Source organism: Phocoena sinus, chromosome 3 (assembly GCF_008692025.1).
Source record: "Phocoena sinus isolate mPhoSin1 chromosome 3, mPhoSin1.pri, whole genome shotgun sequence".
NCBI lineage: Eukaryota > Metazoa > Chordata > Mammalia > Artiodactyla > Phocoenidae > Phocoena > Phocoena sinus.
This window is the reverse complement of record NC_045765.1, coordinates 151668544-151694397: the sequence shown is the minus strand read 5'-3', so window position 1 is coordinate 151694397 and position 25854 is coordinate 151668544. Positions and strand designations below refer to the sequence as shown.

The 25854-nt window shown below is 33.2% G+C and overlaps 1 protein-coding gene across 1 annotated transcript in view; it reads right to left on the bottom strand.

Moving 5' to 3' along the window:
- CDH9 (cadherin 9) overlaps window positions 1–25854 on the bottom strand; it is a 120597-nt gene that overhangs the window by 61370 nt on the left and 33373 nt on the right. The window contains 1 exon segment of the mRNA XM_032628739.1: window positions 18372–18648. Within this exon segment, the coding sequence (XP_032484630.1) occupies window positions 18372–18599 (228 nt within the window). The 5' untranslated portion in view covers window positions 18600–18648.

Genomic DNA, 25854 nt, shown 5'->3' with positions numbered 1-25854 from the left:
CCTTTGTAGGATAGCAGCTAATCGAGCTTCTGGCTCCAATCCACTTTGGGGTGCTCCCTGCTAGACTACTTTTAAATCTATTTTGGATAAGCCATTTAGGTCTTAGACTCCCTCAAAATATATAGAGAAAATAAGGCTAAGTACAAAGAATGTCAGTTCTATCTTTCCTTGTTTGTGGTGACAGCAACTGTTCATTGCTGACATTTGAGCCCAACAAGAGCATTACAGATTAATACTTTATAGCTTGCTACAAAGATGTGAAATGAGCACCAAGTCAATCATCAATCAATCAATAGCCACCATTAGCCTTCTTCTAAAAGTTCCTGGAATAGAAACACCCAGGAGCTTTTACTTCATTATTGTAGATATTACTCTAGAGTGATGGGTACAAATGCAAGTTGACCTTAACCATATATCATATGAACATTAGTGCAGATTGGTAATTATTCCTTTTTAAAATAATACAGTATTTCACTGGACATTGTGAAGTGTTCCCCAAAGATCACTGGAATATATATATATATAAAATCAGGCACCTTTTTAGGCGTTAGGAATATAACAATGAAATACATGAGTGAAAATGCCTGCTGAATTGAGTTTACATTCTATAGAGAGAAATGGTGAAACAGTGAAAGGTACTCGCACTATCTTTTTGAAATTACACCCAGCCGTTTAAACCTCTATTTGTTATTTCTTATAGTCTTCTTTTACTTTTTCATTAGATGCAAATTATAGACCCTACTCTGTACCAGGAACTATGCAATACATTGTATCTGCAGAGGTAAAAAACATAAACATTAATTTAATAGATTTACATTTTAGTGGAATGCAAAACATCCAAACAAAGGAAATATAAAATGGTGTTATTAAAGTATATATAGAAATATGTTCAGAGAAGAGGAAACCCAGGGAAGATTTGAGGGTAACTTTTCTGGAATTGGTGATATATGAGGTAAATTTTGAAAGATGAAGAGGTGTTATATCCAGTTGATGGCAAACAAAAGAGGTGAGAGATGGTTCAGGACACTTAAAAAAGAACAAACCATTTATAAAATGCTGGAGGTATAAGAAGCATAATCCAATCTAAAGACAATAATGATTTTGGTATGATTAGGCAGTCTAACCTTTGGTAGGGGAAGAGCCTAGTATTTAAAGAGAATGATGGGGCCAAGTCTGGACAGGATCTCATGCCAGGGAAAGTTGAATTTAAGTGTTAGTACTTTTCCTTACTATGAAAGCAATATGTGACAATGATAAAGAATTAAGATATCCTACAAACTGTATATAAAGATCCCATATGTCTTACCTCATTGACCTGAAATACAGTCTAATATATCAGAGGTATAAATATGCAATATTAACTGGTGTTGTCTGTCCTCCTAAAATTTGGTGTCCTATACTTTTGTTTTTGTTTTTCTTTTTTTTTTACTAAATAATTTTCCTCGGAGAGCTTCTCATATCATTTTCAGTCATTTCCTATACTCATTTTTCTCTGTGAAGGTATTGTTCATTCTTATTTAAGCAATTTTCAGTGAATGGATGTTTAAATCGTTTTTGTTGTTGTTGGTTATAATATAGAGTGATATATTGAATAATAAATACATACATATAGCTTCAGATATTTCTGAGCTTGTATCTAATGGGTACACTTCTGGTGGGAGAGTCACAGTATCAACTATTAACTATTATTTTATCTTTGTCATTTTTGGATACTTATAGCTAAAATACACTTCAAAATCCCTTGCCAAGTCTCAAACGTTTTCATTTTTACAAGGCTCATTGGAAAAGGACTACATTTAATAATTGTTTGGATATTATTTTTGTTATTGTGAGTGAAGTAGAGAATCTGTTCTTATGTAAATTGGCCAGAAAAAGATTTTCGGGATGATTGTCATTTTAAATTTTGGAAATAACATTGTGATAAATTAGAGCATGGAAGTACGCAAAAGCAGAGATTCCAATTAAGTGGGTTGTTAAAATAAATTTAGCTTTTTCCCTTGGGTATATGCTCCTGATCCCCATGACACTGGGCTATAAGATTTTTGTAAACATTCATTGTAAACCTTAGATGTCATATAGCATAGTGCCTAGACCTAACAATATATAGTTGTAGCATTTAATTATACTGTATTAATACTTTAAAATTCAAAATTTCCTTTGCCTGATATATATGCTTATTATTTCTTTTAATTCCCTTTTTCTTGTTTTATTGCTAACTGACCTGAACAATTCTATATTTTTATTTTTCTTCTACTGATGGGTGGGTTAAAAATTTATATGTATATATATATATATATATGTGAAGTTATATATATATCTTTTTCAAGGTAAGTCATGGGTCTAAAACTTTCTTCATAACAAAACCAATTTTAAGTTCTTGAGCATTTTTAATGACACTTTGAATTTTTAAATTAAAATGAATGTTTAAAATATAGTAGTAAATCCTGAATTCTAATATTTTGAGTGATGTCAGGTTTTTGTTTTTATGGAAATGTCACAAAATTAAATAGTCATTGACTTTTTCTTTATACATAAAATTGAAATTATGTAGTTACTGACCTTAAATTACTCTTCTGTGTAATCAGTTAAACTTTTTCAAGTAGCTAGGTGAGTGACCATAAGGCACATTATTTTACTGTAAATAATAATCTTTATAGATTTATTTATAGTTTTTCTAACAAATTACCTAACCTTAGAAATATATGAGAAAAAACAAACTCACTGTATCAATATATATACATATACATGATGTACGTGGCTCCACATGTCATATAAATAATCTTCCCAACATTGTGTTGCTTGGATATTTATGACCAAGCTTCACTTTTCAAGTTATGTCATATTTACTTGGCTAGTTAGCTAAAATAAACATAGAAAATAACTAAGTCATTACAATCCAAAGAAGTATGACAGAATAATTGAGTATACCTTGAAGGTTTTTCATTAGTAATCTTCATTTCTCTGCCTTCACTGAATTTTTCCATATATTTACATAGACTACATCTTATTTATTTGAGAACAAACTCACTTTGCAAAGTTGCCCTTGTCTTGTATACTAGTATACATATAAATAAGATGATATTTCTCATAAATGTTGCAAGTCCTACAGTAATTCAGATGTCTACTGTGAATACAGTAAGAACAGTCCTGGGATCTTCACATATAATTCAAATTGAATACCAACATAAACTTTCATTTCCTCTAACTTTTCTGATCCATAGTGAGGAAAAGAATGTTAGCAGTAAAAAGTTCAAAAAGGCTTCTGACACAGAAGAGGCCATTCTTATCACAATTCACACATTTCAGCTACCTTTATTCTATGAAATTCCTTGTAACATAAATGCCAACTCTGCTTCTTTTCAGCTTTATGCAAAGCTAAAAAAGGGAGCTTCTATTTCTAGCTTTGACCAAAAGTCAGAAAAGACAATGTGTACTGTATGATTCCAGCATTGTTCACCATAAAAATGGTCAAGATGAAGCACATATTACAAGGAGTGAAATGACATGAGAGAAAATTAGGATTCATTTATCAGTCATATTATATCTCATAGAATAGAAATGAAGGTTATAGCCTTCAACACATCATTTTAAAAAGTCAATTTTTATACTCTGGGAAGTGCTAACTTTGGCAATGTATTATCACTCTCACTATTTTATTCCAACTTTAGAGAAATAACTGTTTAGTAGGAACAACTTTAAATAGTATTATCCATTATGATCTCAATACACAAAATTCATTAAATATAAAAACCTGCAAGTCAAAAAGAAGGGAGTTTAGAGTGAATCATTATCATGCATCATAGTATTTGTATATGTTGCTAAAATCAACTACATGGTTGAAATGTACTTTAACAACAGTATTTGTCTTAGAATATTTGCTTGCAAAGTTTAATCTCCTTACAAAGAAAGCTATTCTTATTGCTCTGATGTGTGTGTGTGTGCATATGCCTGCACTGTACTAGGGGCATTGAATTTGAAAAGGACTTTGTTTTTATTCACAGCATGCATATAACTGCATACACACACAGATACAACTGTGTGATAAGAACATTTAAAAACCCTATAAAATATAGAGTAACATCACAGAGAAAACAGCAACTGCTAACTGGCAGATGGATAAATGAATCGTAAAGAGTGATATTAAATGTAGACCTTTTAAATTGAACAAGATCTAATAGAGAATTGATTGGAGAGGATAAATAAACTGTGAAGAGATGGGGGTTAAAGGGCACTTTCAATATAGTGTGATTATGCTGTGAATAATAGTGAATATTCAACTGTTAACAGTTTTAAAAGAATTGTAATCTCGTTCAGATTTGACGGAGAAATCAAAGCTATAAAGACAAGCAAAAGCTAAAAGAATTCAGCCCCAACAAACGAGCTGTACAACAAATGCTAAAGCAACTTTTCTAGGTAGGATACACAAGAGAAGGAAAAGATCTACAAAAACAAACCCAAAACAATTAAGAAAATGGTAATAGGAACACACATATTGATAATTACCTTAAATGTGAATGGATTAAATGTTCCAACCAAAAGACACAGGCTCACTAAATGGATACAAAACCAAGACCCATATATATGCTGTCTACAATAGACCCACTTGAGACCTAGAGACACACACAGACTGAAAGTGAGGGGATGGAAAAAAATATCCCATGCAAATGGAAATCAAAAGAAAGCTGGAGTAGCAATACTCATATCAGATAAAACAGACTTTAAATAAAGAATGTTACAAGGGACAAGGAAGAACACTACATAATTATCAAGGGATCGATCCAAGAAGAAGATATAACAATTATAAATATATATGCACCCAGCATAGGAACACCTCAATACATAAGGCAAATGCTAACAGCTATAAAAGAGAAAATCAACAGTAACACAATAACAGTGGGGTACTTTAACACCTCACTTACACCAATGGACAGATCATCCAGACAGAAAATTAATAAAGAAACACAAGCTTTAAATGACACAATAGACCAGATAGATTGAATTGATATTTATAGGACATTCCATCTGAAAACAGCAGATTACACTTTGTTCACAAGTGCACATGGAATGTTCTCCAGGGTAGATCACATCTTGGGTCACAAATTAAGCCTCTGTAAATTTAAGAAAACTGAAATGATATCAAACATCTTTTCCGACCACAGTCCTATGAGATTAGAAATCAATTACAGGGAAAAAAATGTAAAAACCACAAACACATGGAGGCTAAATAATACATTACTAAATAATCAAGACATCACTGAAGAAATCAAAGAGGAAATCAAAAAATACCTAGAGACAAATGACAATGAAAACATGATGATACAAAACCTATGGGATGCAGCAAAAGCAGTTCTAAGAGGGAAGTTTATAGCAATACAAGCCTACCTCAAGAAACAAGAAACATCTCAAATAAACAATCTAACCTTACACCTAAAGGAACTAGAGAAAGAAGAACAAACAAAACCCAAAGTTAGCAGAAGGAAAGAAATCATAAAGATCAGAGCAGAAATAACTGAAATAGAAACAAACAATAGCAAAGATCAATAAAACTAAAAGCTGGTTCTTTGAGAAGTTAAAAGAGATTGATAAACAATTAGGCAGACTCATCAAGAAAAAGAGGAAGAGGACTCAAATCAATAAAATTAGAAATGAAAAGTTACAATGGACACTGCAGAAATACAAAGTATCATAAGAGACTACTACAAGAAACTCTATGCCAATAAATTGGACAACCTGGAAGAAATGGACAAATTCTTAGGTATAACTTTCCAAGACTGAACCAGGCAGAAAGAAAATATGAACAGACAAATCACAAGCACTGAAATTGAAACTGTGATTAAAAATTTTCCAACAAACAAAAGTCCAGAACCTGATGGCTTCACAGGTGAATTCTATCAAACATTTAGAGAAGAGGTAACACCTATCCTTCTTAAACTCTTCCAAAAAATTGCAGGGGAAGGAAAACTCCCAAACTCATTCCACGAGGCCACCATCACCCTGATACCAAAACCAGACATAGATATTACAAAAAAAGAAAATTACAGACCAATATCACTGAAAAACATAGATGCAAAAATTCTGAACAAAATAATAACAAACAGAATCCAACATAAAAGGATCATACACCATGATCAAGTGGGATTTATCCCAGGGATGCAAGGATTCTTCAACATATGCAAATCAATCAATGTGATACACCATATTAACAAATTGAAGAATAAAAACCATATGATCATCTTAATAGATGCAGAAAAAGCCTTTGAAAAAAATTAGCACCCATTTATGATAAAAACTCTCCAGAAAGTGGGCATAGAGGGACCATACCTCAACATAATAAAGGCCATATAGGACAAACCCACAGCAAACATCATTCTCAATGGTGAAAAACTGAAAGCATTCCTCTAAGATCAGGAATAAGACAAAGATGTCCACTCTCGCCACTATTTTTCAACATAGTTTTGGAAATCCTAGCCACGGCAATCAGAGAAGAAAAAGAAATGGAATGAGTACAAATTGGAAAAGAAGTAAAACTGTCACTGTTTGCAGATGACATGATACTATACATACATAATCCTAAAGATGCCACCAGAAAACTGCTGGAGCTAATCAGTGAATTTGGTAAAGTTGCAGGATACAAAATTAATGCACAGAAATCTCTTGCATTCCTATACACTAACAACAAAATATCAGAAAGAAAAATTAAGGAAACAATCCCATTCACTACTGGAACAAAAAGAATAAAATACCTAGGAATAAAACTACCTAAGGAGGTAAAAGACCTGTACTCAGAAAACTATAAGACACTGATGAAAGAAATCAAAGGTAACACAACAGATGGAGGGATATAGCATGTTTTTGGATTGGAAGACTCATTACTGTCAAAATGACTATACTATCCAAAGCAATCTACAGGTTAAATGCAACCCCTATCAAGTTACCAGTAGCATTTTTTACAGAGGTAGGACAAAAAGTCTTAAAATTTGTATGAGACACAAAAGACCCCAAATAGCCAAAGCAAAATTGAGATAAAAAAACAGAGCTGGAAGAATCAGACTCCCTGACTTCAGACTATAGTACAAAGCTACAGTAATCAAGACAATATGGTGCTGGCACAAACACAGAAATATAGATCAATGGAACAGGATAGGAACTCCAGAGATAAACCCATGCAACTATTGTCAACTAATCTATGACAAAGGAGGCAAGGATATACAATGGAGAAAATACAGTCTCTTCAGTAAGTGGTGCTGGGAAAACTGGACAGCTACATGTAAAAAATGAAACTAGAACACTCCCTAACACTGTATACAAATATAAACTCAATATGGATTAAAGACCTAAATGTAAGACCGGACACTGTAAAACTCTTAGCGGAAAACATAGGAAGAACACTCTTTGTCATAAATCACAGTAAGATCCTTTTTGACCCACCTCCTAGAAAAATGGAAATAAAAACAGAAATAAACAAATGGGACCTAATGAAACTTAAAAGCTTTTGCACAGAAAAGGAAGCCATTAAAAAGACGAAAAGACAGCCCTCAGAATGGGAGAAAATATTTGCAAATGAAGCAACTGACAAAGGGTTAATCTCCAAAATATACAAGCAGCTCATGCAGCTCAATATCCAAAAACAAACAACCCATCCGAAAATGGGCCAAAGAATAGACATTTCTCCAAAGAAGATATACAGATTACCAACAAACACATGAAAGGATGCTCAACATCACAAATCATTAGAGAAAGGCAAATCAAAACTACAATGAGGTATCACCTCACACCAGTCAGAATGGCCGTCATCAAAAAATCTAGAAACAATAAATGCTGGAGAGGGTGTGGAGGAAAGAGAACTCTCTTGGGAATGTAAGTTGATACAGCCACCATGGAGAACAGTATGGAGACTCCTTAAAAAACTAAAAATATTACTACCATATGACCCAGCAATCCCACTACTGGGCATATACCCTGAGAAGACCATAATTCAAAAAGAGTCATGTCACACAGTGTTCATTGCAGCTCTGTTTACAATAGCCAGGACATGGAAGCAACCTATGTGTCCATCAACAGATGAATGGATAAAGAAGATGTGTTACATATATACAATGGAATATTACTCAGTCGTAAAAAGAAATGAAATTGAGTTATTTGTAGTTTGGTGGATGGACCTAGAGTCTGCCATACAGAGTGAAGTAAGTCAGAAAGGGAAAAACAAATACCGTATGCTAATACATATATATGGAATCCTAAAAAAAAAAAAAAAGTTTCTGATGTACCTAGTGGCAGAACAGGAATAAAGACACAGATGTAGAGAATGGTCTTGAGGACACGGGGAGGGGGAAGGGTAAGCTGGGATGAAGTGAGAGAGTAGCTTTGACATATATACACTACCAAATGTAAAATAGCTAGCTAGTGGGAAGCAGCTACATAGCACAGGGCGATCAGCTCGTTGCTTTGTGACCACCCAGAGGGGTGGGATAGGGAGGGTGGGAGGGAGATGCAAGATGGAGGGGATATGGGGATATATGTATACATGTAGCTGATTCACTTTGTTATACAGTGGAAGCTAACACAACATTGTAAAGCAATTATACTACAATAAAGATGTTAAAAAAATTTTTTAAGTTAAAAAAAGTTTATATTTTTATCATTGAAGTGATACCTAATAATGAGATGGGGCTTTAAAATTAATTACTCGATGTGCTTTCCATATTAGTTCTATACTGTGACTTCAGTTAATGGCCTAAGAAATTGGAAAACCTAAGTTACGAAGTTCAGTGTAGCCTGTGGAAAGTCCTGCTAGATATCTGATTACATAATTATATCACTTGCTTTTGTACTTTAGCTTGCAGTCACCTTTATAGCCTCTATTTTTGTTTGTATTCTTTACTTCAAAGTTTCCTTGAAGATTAGCAGTGCAAATCATATTAACTATTGATATACATTTGAGACTGAGTTTAAATTTATCACAAACATATAACTGTAAAACAATATCCAATTTCAACTCCTTCCATGACCAAGGCTTTTCAAGTAATTCTAACAACAAAACCAACAGCAAGAAGTTGCACTGATTTGAGTGTGTGTCTCTCTAGCGTAATGTATCTTCAGAAACGTGTCAATAAATATTTCTTTGTATGGACTTTCATTTTTGTACTGTGATTTCATTCTCTGCTTTAATATCATGAATGAATTTAAGGTTAAAACAGTGTTTATAATGCATCTTTACTTTTTAAATCTCATTACAAATTAACAAAGTAACATGTATTGCTTATAATATTTAATGTGGCTCAATTTTACCAACTTATTTTGCATAATATATTTTAAGACAATTTTTCCCTCTTCTGCTCCATTTTGTTAAAATCGTCTTGATGTTAAAGAAAGGCCATCTTTAATGAGCAAAATAATGATTTTTGTACTTATGAAAATTAATACGTAAAACATCACAATATGTGATATTTCTTTCCTTTTGCAAAACTCCATTAAAGCAGTTCAGTGAGTTTGGAAGACATCCGCCTGTTCATTTTCAGTTCTATCTTGTGCTTAATCAGTGCAGTGATTATAATAGTGATGATAACATCACACTCTTGTGTTCAAAAACCTAGATTACTTTCAACATTGAATTGAGTGCTAATAAATGCCAGACACTGAACTAGGGGGAATAATCTATATTTTCAAAGAATAAGCCAGTCTGGATGGATATAATGGAAGTATTTTTATGAAATGCTCTTTATGTTTATTTTATATAACCCTATTATGTACATAGTAGAAGAGTAGATAGTTCAAAAGAGGCAGGCTAACTAGTGACACCTGACTTCTGCCCTCATGCTCTCACTGATGTACTGGTAGATTGAGTGGTGGTGTTCAAAACTGCCCTGGAAAGAAGGGACATCTATCATTGTTCTCAGTGGGCATTTGAGATAGGAATGGAAAAGCAGAAATGTGACTCTAAAATAGGCTTGCTGGTCCAGACAAGAAGTGAATAGAAAACATTTACAAATGGCCACAGCAAATTTCCATTTGAAGGTCTTGAGTTCTTTGTTAGGAAGAAAACAGTGCGCCATAATGTTTCTTAACATGCCAGAGAACCTTAAAATACCAAGGATCGTATTGTTTAGAGTAACATATCACAGTAAGGAACTAATTCTCATTACCACTTATGATATAAAACACTCTGAAAGTCCTACCTGATATAATAAACCATGAAACAGAAATAATAAGTATACCTTTGGGGAAAAAATAGAGCTTATTTTGACTTAGCACATTTGAAACATTTTTAAATCTTACAATATTGTAATAAGCCTTACTGGTTCATGAAATGTGCATAGTCACATCATGATGTGTTTTCTCAAAAGCAGTCTTGACGTTTAGGTTTTTATCCTCACAGGTAATTTCACTGGACAAATATATCCACTGAGAATAATTATGGAAGCATGACCCAAATAAAGGATATACAGACAGACAAAACTGCTTGATGACACGAAACACCAATCAAAAGAGGTGGTGTTGCAAAGCCTATGACCTTGAGTTAAATTTTTGTGGCCTAATATCATTACCAGACTTTTCCTCTAAGGGTACTTTCCTGATACAGTTAGGAACATATAATTAGAGCCCAAGCAGGAAGAAGCAGTATTACTGGGCTGAGGAGACACTGATTGGAGTTTGGGTTTGCCAGGGTAGATAGAAACTGGAGAGCACAATCTTAGGGAGGAGAGAGTCACAGAGAATGGAACCGTCAAGTCTCTGTTAACATCTCCAAGTTGATGTCTAAACTGCACATGCACAATATCCAATGCCAAGAAACTTAGTAGAAAATGTCAGCAAGAAGGCTAAGGAGTTAGGAATTTCATCAGCAGGAAACAGAAATTAGAGTTCAATCTTGCCAAGTTATTGTGGGTTTGCAACTACTCCTATAGAGCTCAGAAAGAGACAAGTCCTAGAAGTAATGACAAAACTGAAATGGTTCAGCCACAATATAAAATCTGTACAAATAAAAACAGTGATAAAACAAAATGGGTGAGAAGTTGATAACTGGTAAATCTTGCTGAATGCTGTATAGTTCTTTGTACAATTTGAATGACCCTCAAAATGTTTGAAATTAATTCAAAATAAAGTTAAAAGAAATACATGGGGATATTGATTATGATGGCATTTAATCTTTAGATTATTTTTTAATCTTCTAATCCCTAAGCATATTGTATTTCTCCATTTTGGTCTCCTCTAATGTTTCTAGCATTCATTGTTCAACTTGAATTCATGAGAGTTCCAGCTTGTTCATATCACATTCACTTGGGATTTTCTGTCATTTTACTCTTGGTCATTCTGGTGTTTGAGTGGTTTAAATCTACATGTCCATGCTGTTTATTAATTTTGTAGAACTGGCCACAAAAATAAAATGATCGTACATTTTAAAATTTGGTGCAAAAAGATCTGCTGGTCTAAGAAGGCCAGTGAATACCAAGCAGGATTAATAAAACACATTTAGTATCAAAGTAAGATACTTGCTAAGACAAACTATTGAGAACTTTAAAAGCAACCAGAGACAAATACTAATTATATACAGAGCAACAATGGTAAGAATAATGACTGACTTATTAAAAGTAATAGAATCCACAATGCAATGTAACAAAAATTTAAAGTGCTGAAAGGAAAAATAAATAAAAACTGTCAAATCAGTATGTATTTCTATAACCAATTAAAATATTTTTCAAAATTAAAAGTCAAATAGTGATATTTTCACATTAAAAAGAGGTAAGAAAATTTGCTTCCAGCAAACTCACACTACAAGTGATGCTAAAGGAAGTCTTCAGTTTGAAGGGAAATGATAGCATACAGAAATTAAGATCTACATGAAAGAATGAAAAGCATGACTGGAAGTGGTAATCATGTAATATAACATAATTTTTTTTTAATTTTTTGCTTTTAAATAAATAATAAAATGCCTAAATAATAAACATTAGCAATGTATGATGCAGTTTATAATATATACAGAAGGAAAATATATGACAAAAATAGGACGAAGTCCTACAGGCAAGAGAAATTATATTATTGAAAGTTTACTGTAATAATTGTAAACATGTTATAAACAATTATAAAATATATAATATTAATTCACTTCACAGTATAATAGGTTAAGGATGAATTATAAAGGACATAAATTCAGATATTTAAAATTATGCAATTAACAAAAAAGATGGTAGGAAAGCAGAAACAAAGGTATGAAAATAAATGGGACAAAAGAAAATAAGAAAATGGCAGACTCGAATCCAAGTATATCAATAATTGCATTTTATATGAATGGACTTATCATTCCAATTAAATGTTAAATATTATCAGACTGGATAAAAAAGCGTAAACCAACTCTGAGCTGTTTATAAGAGCTGCATTTTTACTATAATTACACAGAAAGACTGAAAACAAAAGTGTGGAAAAAGATAAAAACAAAAACACAAACATAAGTGAGTTGGCATGGATAAATTTGGATCAGGCAAAGTAAACTTCAAGCAAGTAGTATTATCAAAGATAAAGGTGATATTTCATAATAATGAAACATCAATTAATCAGAAACAGATAATTGGCCATGCACCTAATACTTGCATAGAAATAAATGAAAAAATCGACAAACGTAAGAAGAGAACTTTTTAAATGGAACTGTTTAATATTCTTCTAACAGTAAGAATTGGACAAAGGAGATACACAAATTTTAATGACAGAGAACTGAAAAATACCGTCATCATCTTTACCTAAGATTGCAGAATACTATACTCTGTAACTAAGCAATGCACATTTTTTTCAAGTATTAAGACACATTTACCAAAATAGTTTTTAAAATGAAGTTTTTTTCTAAAATCAATAACACACAATAGCAACAAATCTTGATTGTATTCATAGAGGAAAAATAGAATATACACTGGGGGAGAATGTAATTTTAATTAAAAAAAATTTTTTTGTTGTTAGAAAGTACTGAGGGAGTTGAAACTTCACAAAATAACAAACATATCCCTTCCCACTGTAGAAGAAGGCCTCTTTCCCCTTAGATTTGCCAAGTTACTTATTCATTAACCTTGAACCCTTGTTTTTGCCTCTAATTTTTAGTTTATACTTCTAATTATGATGATTTATAGCAATCACATCACTAGGAAATTCTGACTGAGAAACAGAATATTTACTGAGGAAATTCCACTAATTATAAATTTAATAGCATATCTAGAGTGACCACAATTACTTTATGATTTAAATCAGTGTAAAGAAGGCTAGACAGTTTTTAGAATAACTTTCTAACACCTTTCCCATGAACACCACCATCATAGCTATAAGATCCTTAACGTGAGTTATTAGGATTTATTGTAGACAAATTACAAAATGTTTGCACGAGGAAAGTTTGAATATTTGTGATTATCTGGTAAAAATGTCTGTGTTCACTGGAACAGGGAAATATGGCAGTTCCTAAATTAATGAATAAACAAACATTATTAATTTAGAGAATGATTCCAGTTTAGGTGAAAGTTTAGGTATTAGGAATTCAGTCCATTGGATGAGAAAAACAATGTGTCATCTTTCCCCTAAATTGAGACTTCTATTGGGTCTTTCTCCTAGCAGGCCAGCAATAATAGCATTTTGCTTATTATAGATAGAGAATTTCCTATCTACAATAAGCTATTTCTATCTCTTTCGAATATAAGGACCAGTTCATCTTATTGACTCCTATTTTTAGGACTCAGCATAGCGTCCCACATTGTAGGTGTTCAGTTTTTCAAGCTAATTGAACAGTAATGCACAGGGTTAACATCCATATTAAAATACAGTGATAAATTTACAAATAAATATCCAACATACAAATATCCTATGTTGTTGAAAGAGAAGTTGTATAAATTTTCTGAAATGCAGTTGACTAATATACATCCAGAACTTTAAACTCATTCATATCTTTGATTCTGCGAAATTCACTTTCAATAATTTATCCTAAATAAAGATAATTTTTTTTGAATTTTTGAATTCTATTTTTTTTTTTATACAGCAGGTTCTTATTAGTTATCCATTTTATACATATTAGTGTATATATGTCAACCCCAATCTCCCAATTCATCCTAAAGATAGTTTAAAACACACTAAAAATTATCAGGTACAAAATTTTTATCACAGAGAGATGTGAGTGTGTGTGTGTGTGTGTGTGTGTGTGCGTGCGCACACGCATGTATAAAACCAGACAGTCTAAATAGAACATTTGGAAATTTTTAAAATGATTATGATTATGTATACGACATAATATGACATGGCTAATATTGACATTTTAACAATATCCAAAAACACAACATCGAATGAGAAAGGCAAAATAAAATATTCATAAACAATAGAAAATCAAGAATGTTAAGAAAATACAACTAGTAAATAAGTAGAAATATGTAAACAATTTACCTTGTCTTGGTGGTATGCTTATAGTTATCTTTGATTTTTTTAATTAATTTTTAATTTTCTAGACCTGTTTTTTGTAGGTAGCACAAATTCCTTTTATTATAATGATAATAATGATAATTACTACTACTAATAATAATGATGCTTGTGTTTAAATACTTTCCCCTATCGCTCTCTCTGTACCCTCCTGAAGAATCTACTACTTCTATTTCTTTCTTTTTTCTTTTGTTTTCTTCTTTTTTTAACACTGATGTGTATGTAAGGGTGCATTTGATTTTCTGAAAGTTTGGAAGTAGAGGAAGAGAATGTTGGAGTATTAGAAACAGTTCAAAAGCAGCGAAATTGGTAGAAGATATCAGGAAAAGTCACACATATAATTGGGAATCATACTAATAAACATTTTCTACCACATTCTAATATTTTTTGAATGTTTTTTAACTTATATTCCAGAAAAAATATGCTCACTAATATATTTTAAATGAAAATTTTCCTAGAAGTAGTTATAATTCCTAATTCCATCAGAACTTATTTAACTTTTAATTCTAAATACTTGTGGTAGTTATTTTGGGGTGAAATGATTCTAAACTGTATGTGCTGTTTTGAGGTCCTAGAGCAAAATGGGAGGGGCTTGGTTACAATTAGGGCCCTCAAGTATAACAGAAATATAGAAAGGGAATCAACTTTGGTGTAACGTGTCAGGAACAGGAAATATATTTCTTTTAATTTTGCTCTTTCTGTGCTTTATAGTGTCGATCTCTCAGGACCCAGATTAATAAATACCCAGTAAAGATCTATTGAGATATCAACTGAATATTAATTTTGAGTAAATATGTCAAATATTTTGAGAAAATAAGAAAAAAACCTTAAATCTAACACTGATTCAAATCCCAAATGTCACAGATTCTAGGAGATAAATTACTAGACCAAGATAATTAAAATTGTGCCATAAATAAGGTTTTGATAGATGATTTTATAACTTTGACAGGAAATTCTAGCTGGGGAGAATGAAGATGGGCTTAATGTAGGAGGATATACTTGATGTAGGACTTAAAGCAGAGAAGAGATGAGATTATGGAAAAGGATGTTAGATACTCTGTGGAAAAGTACCTGTGAACATGATCAGATAGAGGTCAAGTATTTGGAAAAGGAAAGCTTTCACTGTTTTAGGAGCCAAGGCTACTTAATTATGGGAATATAGAACATAGGCAGGAATACACAATGATACTGAACGCTGAAATCTACCTAAGTAAATTTAGGTTATTTTTCTATATACATTTTGTCCAAGAGATTGATATCATTCAAGGAACAGTGTATAATATATTTTTGAGAATTAAAAATTAAATAAAGTCAAGTGAAAAGACTGTATTTAGTGTGCTGATGCAATGGTGCAGAGATGTGGTATTACAGTACTGGCAGTGAGGGGATTGGCAGAAAGAATGAAATGATAACACTCTATTGTAAAAGTAGATTTTGTAGAATTCAGTATGAAATAAGCTTTTGTAGACTGTCCTGAGCACCTAGCCTTAATGCTTAATATTTTTCTCATATGTTCTTAGTTTTAAACAATGAAACTGTAAAGAGCGCTTTGGGGTACAGTGTGCCCATAAATCAGAAGCAGCTGGTACATGTACTGCACCATAAGTAATGACATTCTAAAACCTTTATAAAGATCATTTATTTAGATTCTGAAAAATACTATAATGTGCTATAAAAACTTATTAAATATCCTTCAGGAAATTTCAGACTTTATTTCTATCTCTGTACAAATCATACTGCCATACTCTAAAAGCCTAAGAGAAAATCGCTTATCCAAGAACATCATTTTATATATGCTTGGGGAAAATATCCATATTTAGTGCACACATCAACATATGAAAGTTCAAGAGAGAGAGTCATCCCACCATTTGATAATCAAATATAAACCAGATTCCTAATGATTTGGCAACTGGTGTTTCTGTTTCTCATCATTTTAGTTAACACCTACACCAGTACTATCCAGTTGTAACCAAGAGTTTCATGAATGTTAGAATTCTCTTCCAGTTCAGAATTCTATGATTATACTTTGGATAATTTCAGCTATGGAATAGTAAACGTTTTGGAATTAAAACTATGAAAAAAATGAGAGCTAATTCTGTAAAAAAGATACCTTATTGAATTTAGATGGTGACTATAGGCAGTTCGACAATTGCACTTAGCAAATCAAGTACAAATACATACCTCTGGGACTTCCCTCGTGGTCCAGTGGTTAAGATTCTGTGCTTCCAAAGCAGGGGGTGCGGGTTTGATCCCTGGTCAGGGAACTAAGATCCCACGTCTTTTAACTAAAATGTATTGGTCAGTTAAGTTGATATTTCAGAATTATTGTATGAATACTGTTTCCTTTAGAATTAATAAATACTATCTCTGTAAATTTATCTCTTCATGTAATAAATATGTTTTAACAACCAGATATTAAAATACTTAAATCTGCTCAGTTCTCAATAATTATAGACATGTGAGCAATCGATTATTAATCCATGATAGCTATGGATTTTTCAAGATCTAGATCTAATGTGTAAAAAATCAATTGCATATGAAGTTTCTCTAACAGAATAGTAGGAGACTTTGCTATGCTTCTTATTTTTTTTTTTTTTTTTTTTTTTTTTTTTTGTGGTACGTGGGCCTCTCACCGTTGTGGCCTCTCCCCTTGCGGAGCACAGGCTCCGGACGCGCAGGCCCAGCGGCCATGGCTCACGGGCCCAGCCGCTCCGCGGCACGTGGGATCCTCCCGAACCGGGGCACGAACCCGCGTCCCCTGCCTCGGCAGGCGGACTCTCAACCACTGCGCCACCAGGGAAGCCTGCTATGCTTCTTATTAAATTTAATTCTTCTCTTGAGCAGTATTACTATTCTGCCCAAGTAATTCAGTCACATGTGTCTGTTCAAATTACTGTGAAACTACATGGCAATTGTTATTACTTTGTAATCTTCCTGAGTAAGAACCAAAGGTGTCCCTTATTATAGAAAACAGAATTAGTAAACTTCAGTTTGCATTATTGTGAAAACAAAAATTGCTCTTAATTTCAACACTTCTGACTTTTCTCTCTTATATTGCAAACATCTGAAATGACATAAAATATTCTACAGTATTTCCTTATAAAAAATCCTGATAATTCATCCTCTTGGTCCTTTAGTACACCCTGACACTGAAAGCAAATTGATCATCCCAGATTTGTGCTCCACCCACAGTGAATTTGTACAAGAGAGTTTAACACAGATTCACATCCCATGCTGTGTGTAAAAACATCTCTGCATGTTTGGGTGTTTCATAGTAGGGGTCTGACTTCATCCCATTAGACTAACATTTGTGTAGATGTGTGCGTGTGTGTGCGCATGTATATTTGTGTTTCTTTTCTCTGGCCATATGTAATCCCACCACCTTGGATTTATCCACGTGCAATTTTTAATTTTTTTACTAGCACTTCCTACCTACAGACCCAGCTCCCTCCACAATCCTAGAAAATATCAGAAATTTGGAGTTAAGAAATCTTAATGACATTTTAATTTAACTTTTATGATAAATTATTCATCAGCAGAGACCAATACGTTTTGGTAACTTTTGGTATATTGCAACTGCATTTTGCTTTGCTTCATATAACACAGTTATTATTTACCCATAACTTTAAATTTCAAAGAAAGTTTTTTTTAATCATTTAGGTGCACACGCATAATATTAAATCATATCTAGCTGATTAATAAGGAATTAAGTCCACAAATTAGTTTTTTTACTTTGAGGCTTACTATGGTTACTGACCTAAACTAACTACCTGAATAAATCACATTCCCCACACTATCCTACCGAAAGAATTTACATGATGCCTTGTGCACATCGCCATTTGTCAAATATTTTAAAATAATCATTAGTGATGTGGAAAGCTGCTGTAAAAAATAACTATCACTTTCAGCTTCTAGACTTATATAAAAATTCTTACCTTGCCTACATATTGTGTGTCTGTACCTGTGTACTCTTCCAACAAGAAGAATTGATTCCACATCCAGCCACGCTTGGTGCGATGTAGCGTTTTACCATCATCTTGTGTCAGACCCACTATCCTTTCACTTGGTAAATCACTGTTAGCTTTTTCTTGAAATGGGATAGCATCAATTGTATGAAACATATAGGTCCAGATGAATAGTGGTAGGCAATGATAAGTCCTCATTATCTGCGGCTTCAGCAGGAAATCAAATTCAGTGTACTGTCTGTTTCCCCTGAAAAGTAGCATGAGAAAAATGGTTTATTAGGTTGTGTTTCATTTTCACATAACTTGTAAACTATAAAACTTTTCTGAATGTTATTTAAATGTTGTAAATAATATACCATTAATACATTATTTTTCCATGTTACATCAGTGAACTGTCATTAAAAACTCATATATCATACAGATAAGTAGGGAGACATATATAATACAAATAAATTAAATAGGATTTTAACAGCTGACTTTACTACCACTGTATTACAGCATGTAAATGTGAATATATTAGTAATTTAAATGTTCATTATTTTGAAAAGATAAGCTCCAAAATACACCAAAGATCATATCAAGTGTTGCTAAAGTCCTCAAGACTAATAAAAGTAGAATATTTATTAATATATACATATATATGAATAAGAACACTGTTTTCTGTTCACAATCTACCAACTTTTGCAAGCTGTTCTCCACCTCTTCCTCTTCTTCTCCTCCTCCTTATTCTTCTCTAATACGTTGAGATTTTTGCCTCCAGGCAAATTAAATGATATCAAATATACTTTGGATTGTGTCTAGCATTACCTAGCACTGTACCATGTTGATCCTTTACAATCAATAACATTTTTTCCCAAAAATCAGTTAAGTAAGTCACTCAAATTTATTTGAGACTGAGGAGAACATGCTCTCCTCATGTTCAGGAACATTTTAACTGATAATTAAAAACAACATCACATATAGTTCCTAAAATAATAAAAAAAAACAGAGCACACAAAATTGGTATTGCAAAATTAGATATGAGGTCTTACCTATGGGATAATTGATCCAGAATTTTGAAATAAACAATGTTTTTCTATTGAGATAGTAAGTTGATTCTTCTTGAAGTAAAAATAATTCATTGGGTATTTCAAATTTAATTTTATTTATTAGTAAATTTGTTTAGTAAGGGATTTAATCTAGAAGATGTGAGATATTGCTGCTGATGTTAATGATTTGATAAGCAATAAAAACCCATCTCCAACTAGTGTAGGCAAAAAAAAAAAGAATTCATTGGATTATAATATCAAGTTGTGGAAAGGAAAGAATGAAAGGAGTATAGAAGCAACTGGGCATTTCCTGCTTATGAAAACTAGAATTAGGGGCTTGAGTACTTGAGCTCTGTCTCTCTCTCTTTTCTCTCTGGCTTTGACCTAAGCCTTCTCAACCTGATGAAATATACAAATACATGAAATTCAGATTTAACATCATCCAATCCAAAAAGCAACTGATAGTCTTTTCTGTCTTGAGTTTAAAAAAGTCTGGAAATGGACTCTAATTTACATGGCTTAGGCCAGATGTCCAATGCTAGACCATATATCTGTGGATTCAGTTGCAGTTATCAAGTCATAAAGGTCAAATATAAGCATCTAGCTTGGCTTTATCCCTTATTATCTGAGACTTTTGGATATTTACCCACATCACTATGTTTCAACTACTTCTTGTATAAAAAGAGAATAATCAATACCTGATTCACAAGGTATTGTTATTAATTTTACTTGAACTTTTATCACAAAGTCATAGTTATTTGTAATACAAAGATTTATTTAATTTTTACAGCAGCATATACCTGTGAGAAAACTGAGGTGTGAGGAATTTAAGTAATTTGACAAAGATCATACAGATAGTAAGTGTTGGAGCTAGTTTTTAGATCCACAGCTTTAAACAATACTTTTTACATAAGATAATACATGTAGCTTATAGTACGTTAGCATAGTGCTAGCATACAAATTCTCAACATGTTAGTGTTTTCATTAGCAACATCATCATCGCCATTATCAGCCATGTTTGCTTCCAGTATAGTCATATATATATACTAATCTATCACCAACATAACAGTAAAGAATAGATGCTTGCTATTGGTACAGAGCTATTAGCTTGTCCAGCTATATGTACCCTAGTTTCCATACCTATTATTTAAAAAAATGTTCTTACTTAACAAAATACACATATGTGGCCACAAATCTCTCATTCAGAATGAGAGAAATCAAAGTCACGTTATTGTCTTTTACTCTGAAATCTTGGGCAATGGTAATTATTCTTGATGGGAGAAATTTTCACATATTGAGATATGAGGAAGTCATTCTGGCTTATACATTGTTTAACTCGAACTTTATGCTAATTAAAAGAGTGTATCCATGGCTTATTGAACATGCATTGTACATCTGCTTTAACCATTTAAGAAAAGAGTGCATTTAAAAACCAAAATGGAGTAATTGTGGTTCAGTCATCCAAACTGGAGATGCGTGGCCATTGAGGACATGGTTTTAGACACTTTCCTGCATCACTGAGAACTTGAATTTCCTAAATTGTATCAGACTCAAAGACACCACCCGCATTCTCTAAACAGCATCTCCTAGAAGCTGCAACATTATGATGTCAAGGTCTCCCCTTGAAATTATGAAACCATTTTGGACCCCAACCAATCCTTGATTAACAAGGATTGTTGTTCTTGCTAGCTCCAATCCTAATTCTTGACAAACAGCTTATGTAATTTTTTAATGTATAAAGGTTTTTGCTCTTGTAAGCCTCCTTCATTTCATAGTCTGGCGGAACACAATTCAAGTTCTTGAATCTATGTCTTTCGGGCTAAAGTCCTCAGCTTGGCCCAAATAAAACTCTTTTTATTCTTATTATAGATTGTTTATTGATTTTTCCATCAACATCCTTATTTTAGATTGTTTATTGATTATTTCCGTCAATTTTATGTGGCTATTACCAATCCTGTAAACTACTGGAAACTGGTAAATTTAACCACAACCTGTAAAACTCTGAAATAAATGTCAGAACACTACAATGTCAAATAATGCTTACAAAAAGTGTAATGGAAAAGTAATATCTAATGCCCAGTAGATTAGAATATGCCTGCATTTTATTGATCAGGGATGGTGCAGTAGAAAATGAGCAGCCAGAGAATCTCAAGAATAACTGTTAATTCACTTTAATGAAATACAACAAGTTCCTTAGTTGACTACACTGGGTAACCTGGTTTCTTCCCACTGGGAAATTTCCTTTGGCCATCGTCCTTGCTGATGACACTTGCAAGAGAAATTGAAGAGCATTCTTCATTTCCTGTGGCCTGTTCTATGATGTCCACTTTGGGTAGAATGTAAGCCTTTAAGTGAAAAGTTTAGCTGTATATTAGATGGAGCCAGAGACTTAGGCAGAGACCAGGATCCCATAGGCCACTATAAGCTATAGTAAGAAATTTGTTTTCATTTCCAGTGCAAGCAGTTGGAAGACTTTAACATGCCATGTTTAGAAAAGATCAATCTGGCTACAGATCAGAAAATAGGTTAGAGGATAGGAAAGGCTTTGGTTAAGGGGGAGACAGTTAAAGTCATCACTGTAGGGCAGAAAGAGATGATGATGGCTCATAGAGAAGTTTGAAGTGGACACTGTTATTCTACTCAGGTTTCCTTTGATTCTTTAATATGGGCAACACACACACACACACACACACACACACACACACACACACTGCATGCACTACAATTTTTGTATGCTTTGCTTCTAATGGCCTGCACCTGCAACTCTTTGAAGGCCTTCGCTTGGCTACTGGAGCCACTTTGCTCACAGGCACAGAGAGCCTAAATGCCTGCAAGTTTACAATTGTCTCCCTTGGAATCCCTGAGCCATTGTCTAACAGGAATAGAAGTATTAAAACCAACATGTTATTTGCATCCCAGAGCTCCCCTAAAGAATCGTGCTGGGCTTCCCTGGTGGCACAGTGATTGAGAATCCGCCTGCCAATGCAGGGGACATGGATTTGATCCCTGGTCCGGGAAGATCCCACATGCCGCAGAGCAACTAAGCCCGTGTACCACAACTACTGAGCCTGCACTCTAGAGCCTGCAAGCCACAACTGCTGAGGCCGTGTGCCACAAATGCTGAAGCCTGCACACCTAGAGCCCATGCTCCTCAACAAGAGAAGCCACCACAATGAGAAGCCCGTGCACGGCAACGAAGAGTAGCCCCTGCTCTCCGCAACTAGAGAAAGCCCGCGTGCAGCAACGAAGACTCAATGCAGCCAAAAATAAAATAAATAAGTAAACAAATTTATAAAATAAAAGAAAAAAAGAATCATGCTGAGGCTGGAACTGACTGAAATTATACTCTGACTTGGATTCTTCTTTCTGTCTTGCTTTCCCACTCTCTCCCTCACTTCCTGACCTAGAAGCAATCTGTTAACTTATCACTGGCACCCAAATCCTTGCCTCAGGGTCTGTTTCTGAGGAACCAGACCTAAGACCGGAGTAAGATCTTCATAGTCAGTATTCAGAAAAGGAAATACTACTTTCTCATGTATTGATTATAAAGGGTTAAATAAAGGAGAAATAAAATATAACTCCTAGATTATTAGTTTGTGAACTAGGTAGATGATTGAGTTATTTTTTATTTTATTTACTTTTTTTTGCGGTACGCAGGCCTCTCACTGTTGTGGCCTCTCCCGTTGCGGAGCACAGGCTCCGGACGCACAGGCCCAGCGGCCATGGCTCACGGGCCCAGCCGCTCCGTGGCATGTGGGATCTTCCCGGACCAGGGCACAAACCCGTGTCCCCTGCATCGGCAGGCAGACTCCCAACCACTGTGCCACCAGGGAAGCCCGATTGAGTTATTTTTGAGTGTCATTTATATCAGGGGAAAAGAAAATCTATTAGAAAAATAAAGAATCATTTTTCTTCTTGTTTTTGGTCAAAATGAAGTCATTTTTATACTGCTACTACTAACATTTCAGATAATTAACAATAGGAAGCACAGTGATCCACTGGTCTACTGATTTTATGTAATTTAATTTATATATTTATGGCAACCTTTTAAAATAGATCCTTTTATAATCCTTCATATACCTCATATTATTATAAGGAAACTGAGGCACAGAGAGGTTAAATGACTGCACAAGTTCATATAAATAGCAACAGAAAGATTGAAAATTAAATCTAGGCACTCCCTTGCACTTGGGCTCTACTACTCTAGAAATAGCCTACTAACATCTGTGATGCTGGCAACCAACATTTATTCTAACTTGCCTTCTGTGTTGTAGGCACTGTGCTAAGTCTTTTTTCAGACACCGTTTCTTTAACACTCCTTGTAACAATATTATAAGGAACGTATGACCATATTAGAGGGGTAAACTGGGGTTGAAGTAACTTGCTAAAATCACAGAATGGCAGGCACCTGTGGGAAAGTGGAAGGCATCCAGGATTTGAATTCTGTCAGACTGATGTCACTGCTCCTGATATTAATTGTACTGCTGTTAAGTAATATTCCTCCATATTCACCCACCTGGAACCCTCCTTCAGGAGCTTTACGTGCTTGCCCAGATCAAGTTTTTTGCCTTACTTATACTCTGACCTTGAACAATCTTACCTGGCTCATCCATAGTCAACTCCTCATTATTTTCAGTTTCTATATCATATTTTGCTTTCTTGCAAAGTCTTCCATAACAACGTTTTCAAAAAGAGCTTACCCAACTTCAGTCTCTACTGATTTCTTTCATACCATCCATTTATTTTCTTCATATAATTTACAATGATTTTAATTATACCTTTCATTTAGTGGATTATGTTTGTTGACTGTTTCCTTTAATTATAATGTAACTTGTATGGTGGTGAGATATTTTGTAAATCACTGTGTCCTACATGAAACAATTATTGACATGCCATAGGTAATTAAAAATGTATTTGTAAAATTAATTGGTTAGTTAATTCATGCCTAAAATGGATAATCCTAATTTGAGCCTGGGATCACATATGAGATTGACAATATTCAATTGCAAAAGCAAGCTGTTAGAGATATGGAAAGAGTTTAACTGGGAGGAAATGTGCCTTTTAAAAGAGTTCTGGTGTTTTTTCTAACAAATGAAATACAGTCTGCAGTGAAGTAAGAGTAATAATCATAAAAGTTTGCATAACATGGGATTAAGTATGAACTTCACAAAGTGATTGGTATAAATTATACAGTGTTTTAACAGTGAAGCCCTTTTATTAAATACCTTCATTTTCCTCATAATTCTAGGCATAATTCTTTCACCTTTAGGAAAAATGAGTGTATCCCTCCCGGGCCAATTTAACACCTATACATTCCTCAGCTCTTAGACAAAAGTGCACATTATAAAGGATTTTTGTTGCATTTGTTTTTAAAGTTAGCAAGCTCTTATCCCATAGGGTTTATTAAAAATTCTTCATATCCTTTATTAATTCAGTAGCAACAAGCTGATTACTAAATTTTTCTATGGTTAATTATCTCTATCAGCCTTAAATGCTCTGCATTTTAATCACATTTTTTGTTGATAAACAAATACCATCAGATGCATTATGAAGTGTAATATTTTAAGTTTGGTTTAATTTTGATTTTGTAATCAGGGAATTCACTTGAATCTTGTTAACTTTAAAAACTGAAAATTATTTTATTATAATTCCCTTGTTCTCTTAATTATATTTCAATTGCATTTATAAAAAATGGCTGTTGGCTATTTGTGAACCAAGAAAAAATGTAAATTATTGTAATTAAATAGGATGTTCAGCATATAAAATCCACATCCGAAATTGAATTATATCATTATTTCTTATCACTATAGTTTAAACTCAGATAAAGTATTTTCATTATCCCAATCATGTTTTTCAGGCAAAGTTTCTCAGATAAAATGTACATACAAAACATGTGTATGTGATTGATATGAGTATATTATCATTTTAAGATTTGTAGTCAACAAAGTACTTCCACATACATTAACGTATTTATCAAAAAAAAAAAAAACTTCTGGGCTATAGACATATTTTCTGAATCCTTTTCCAGATGAGATACATAAGGTTTGGAGAGATAAAGAAAGCTATTTGTGATTACGCAGTTATTTTGTGGATTTGGCAAAACGCATACATGTTGTTTGATCTTTCCAACACACTATTGTATTTTTTTATACTGTTTGGTGAGATAAGTCTGAAATTTCAGCAAGTTAAATGACACATATACAAAGAATCAATTCTGTGAATATGAACAGACACCAAAATTACAAGTCTTTTAAGTCTTGTAATCAAGGAACTATTTAGGGATATATGTTTTAACATATCTATTTTTCATAGTAATTGATAATTCTTACATTTATTATATAAATATATGTGTATATATATGAAATTGATCATTTTTTGTTATATTTATTTAATTTATATATAAGTTTGCTAAAATAATTTACTGA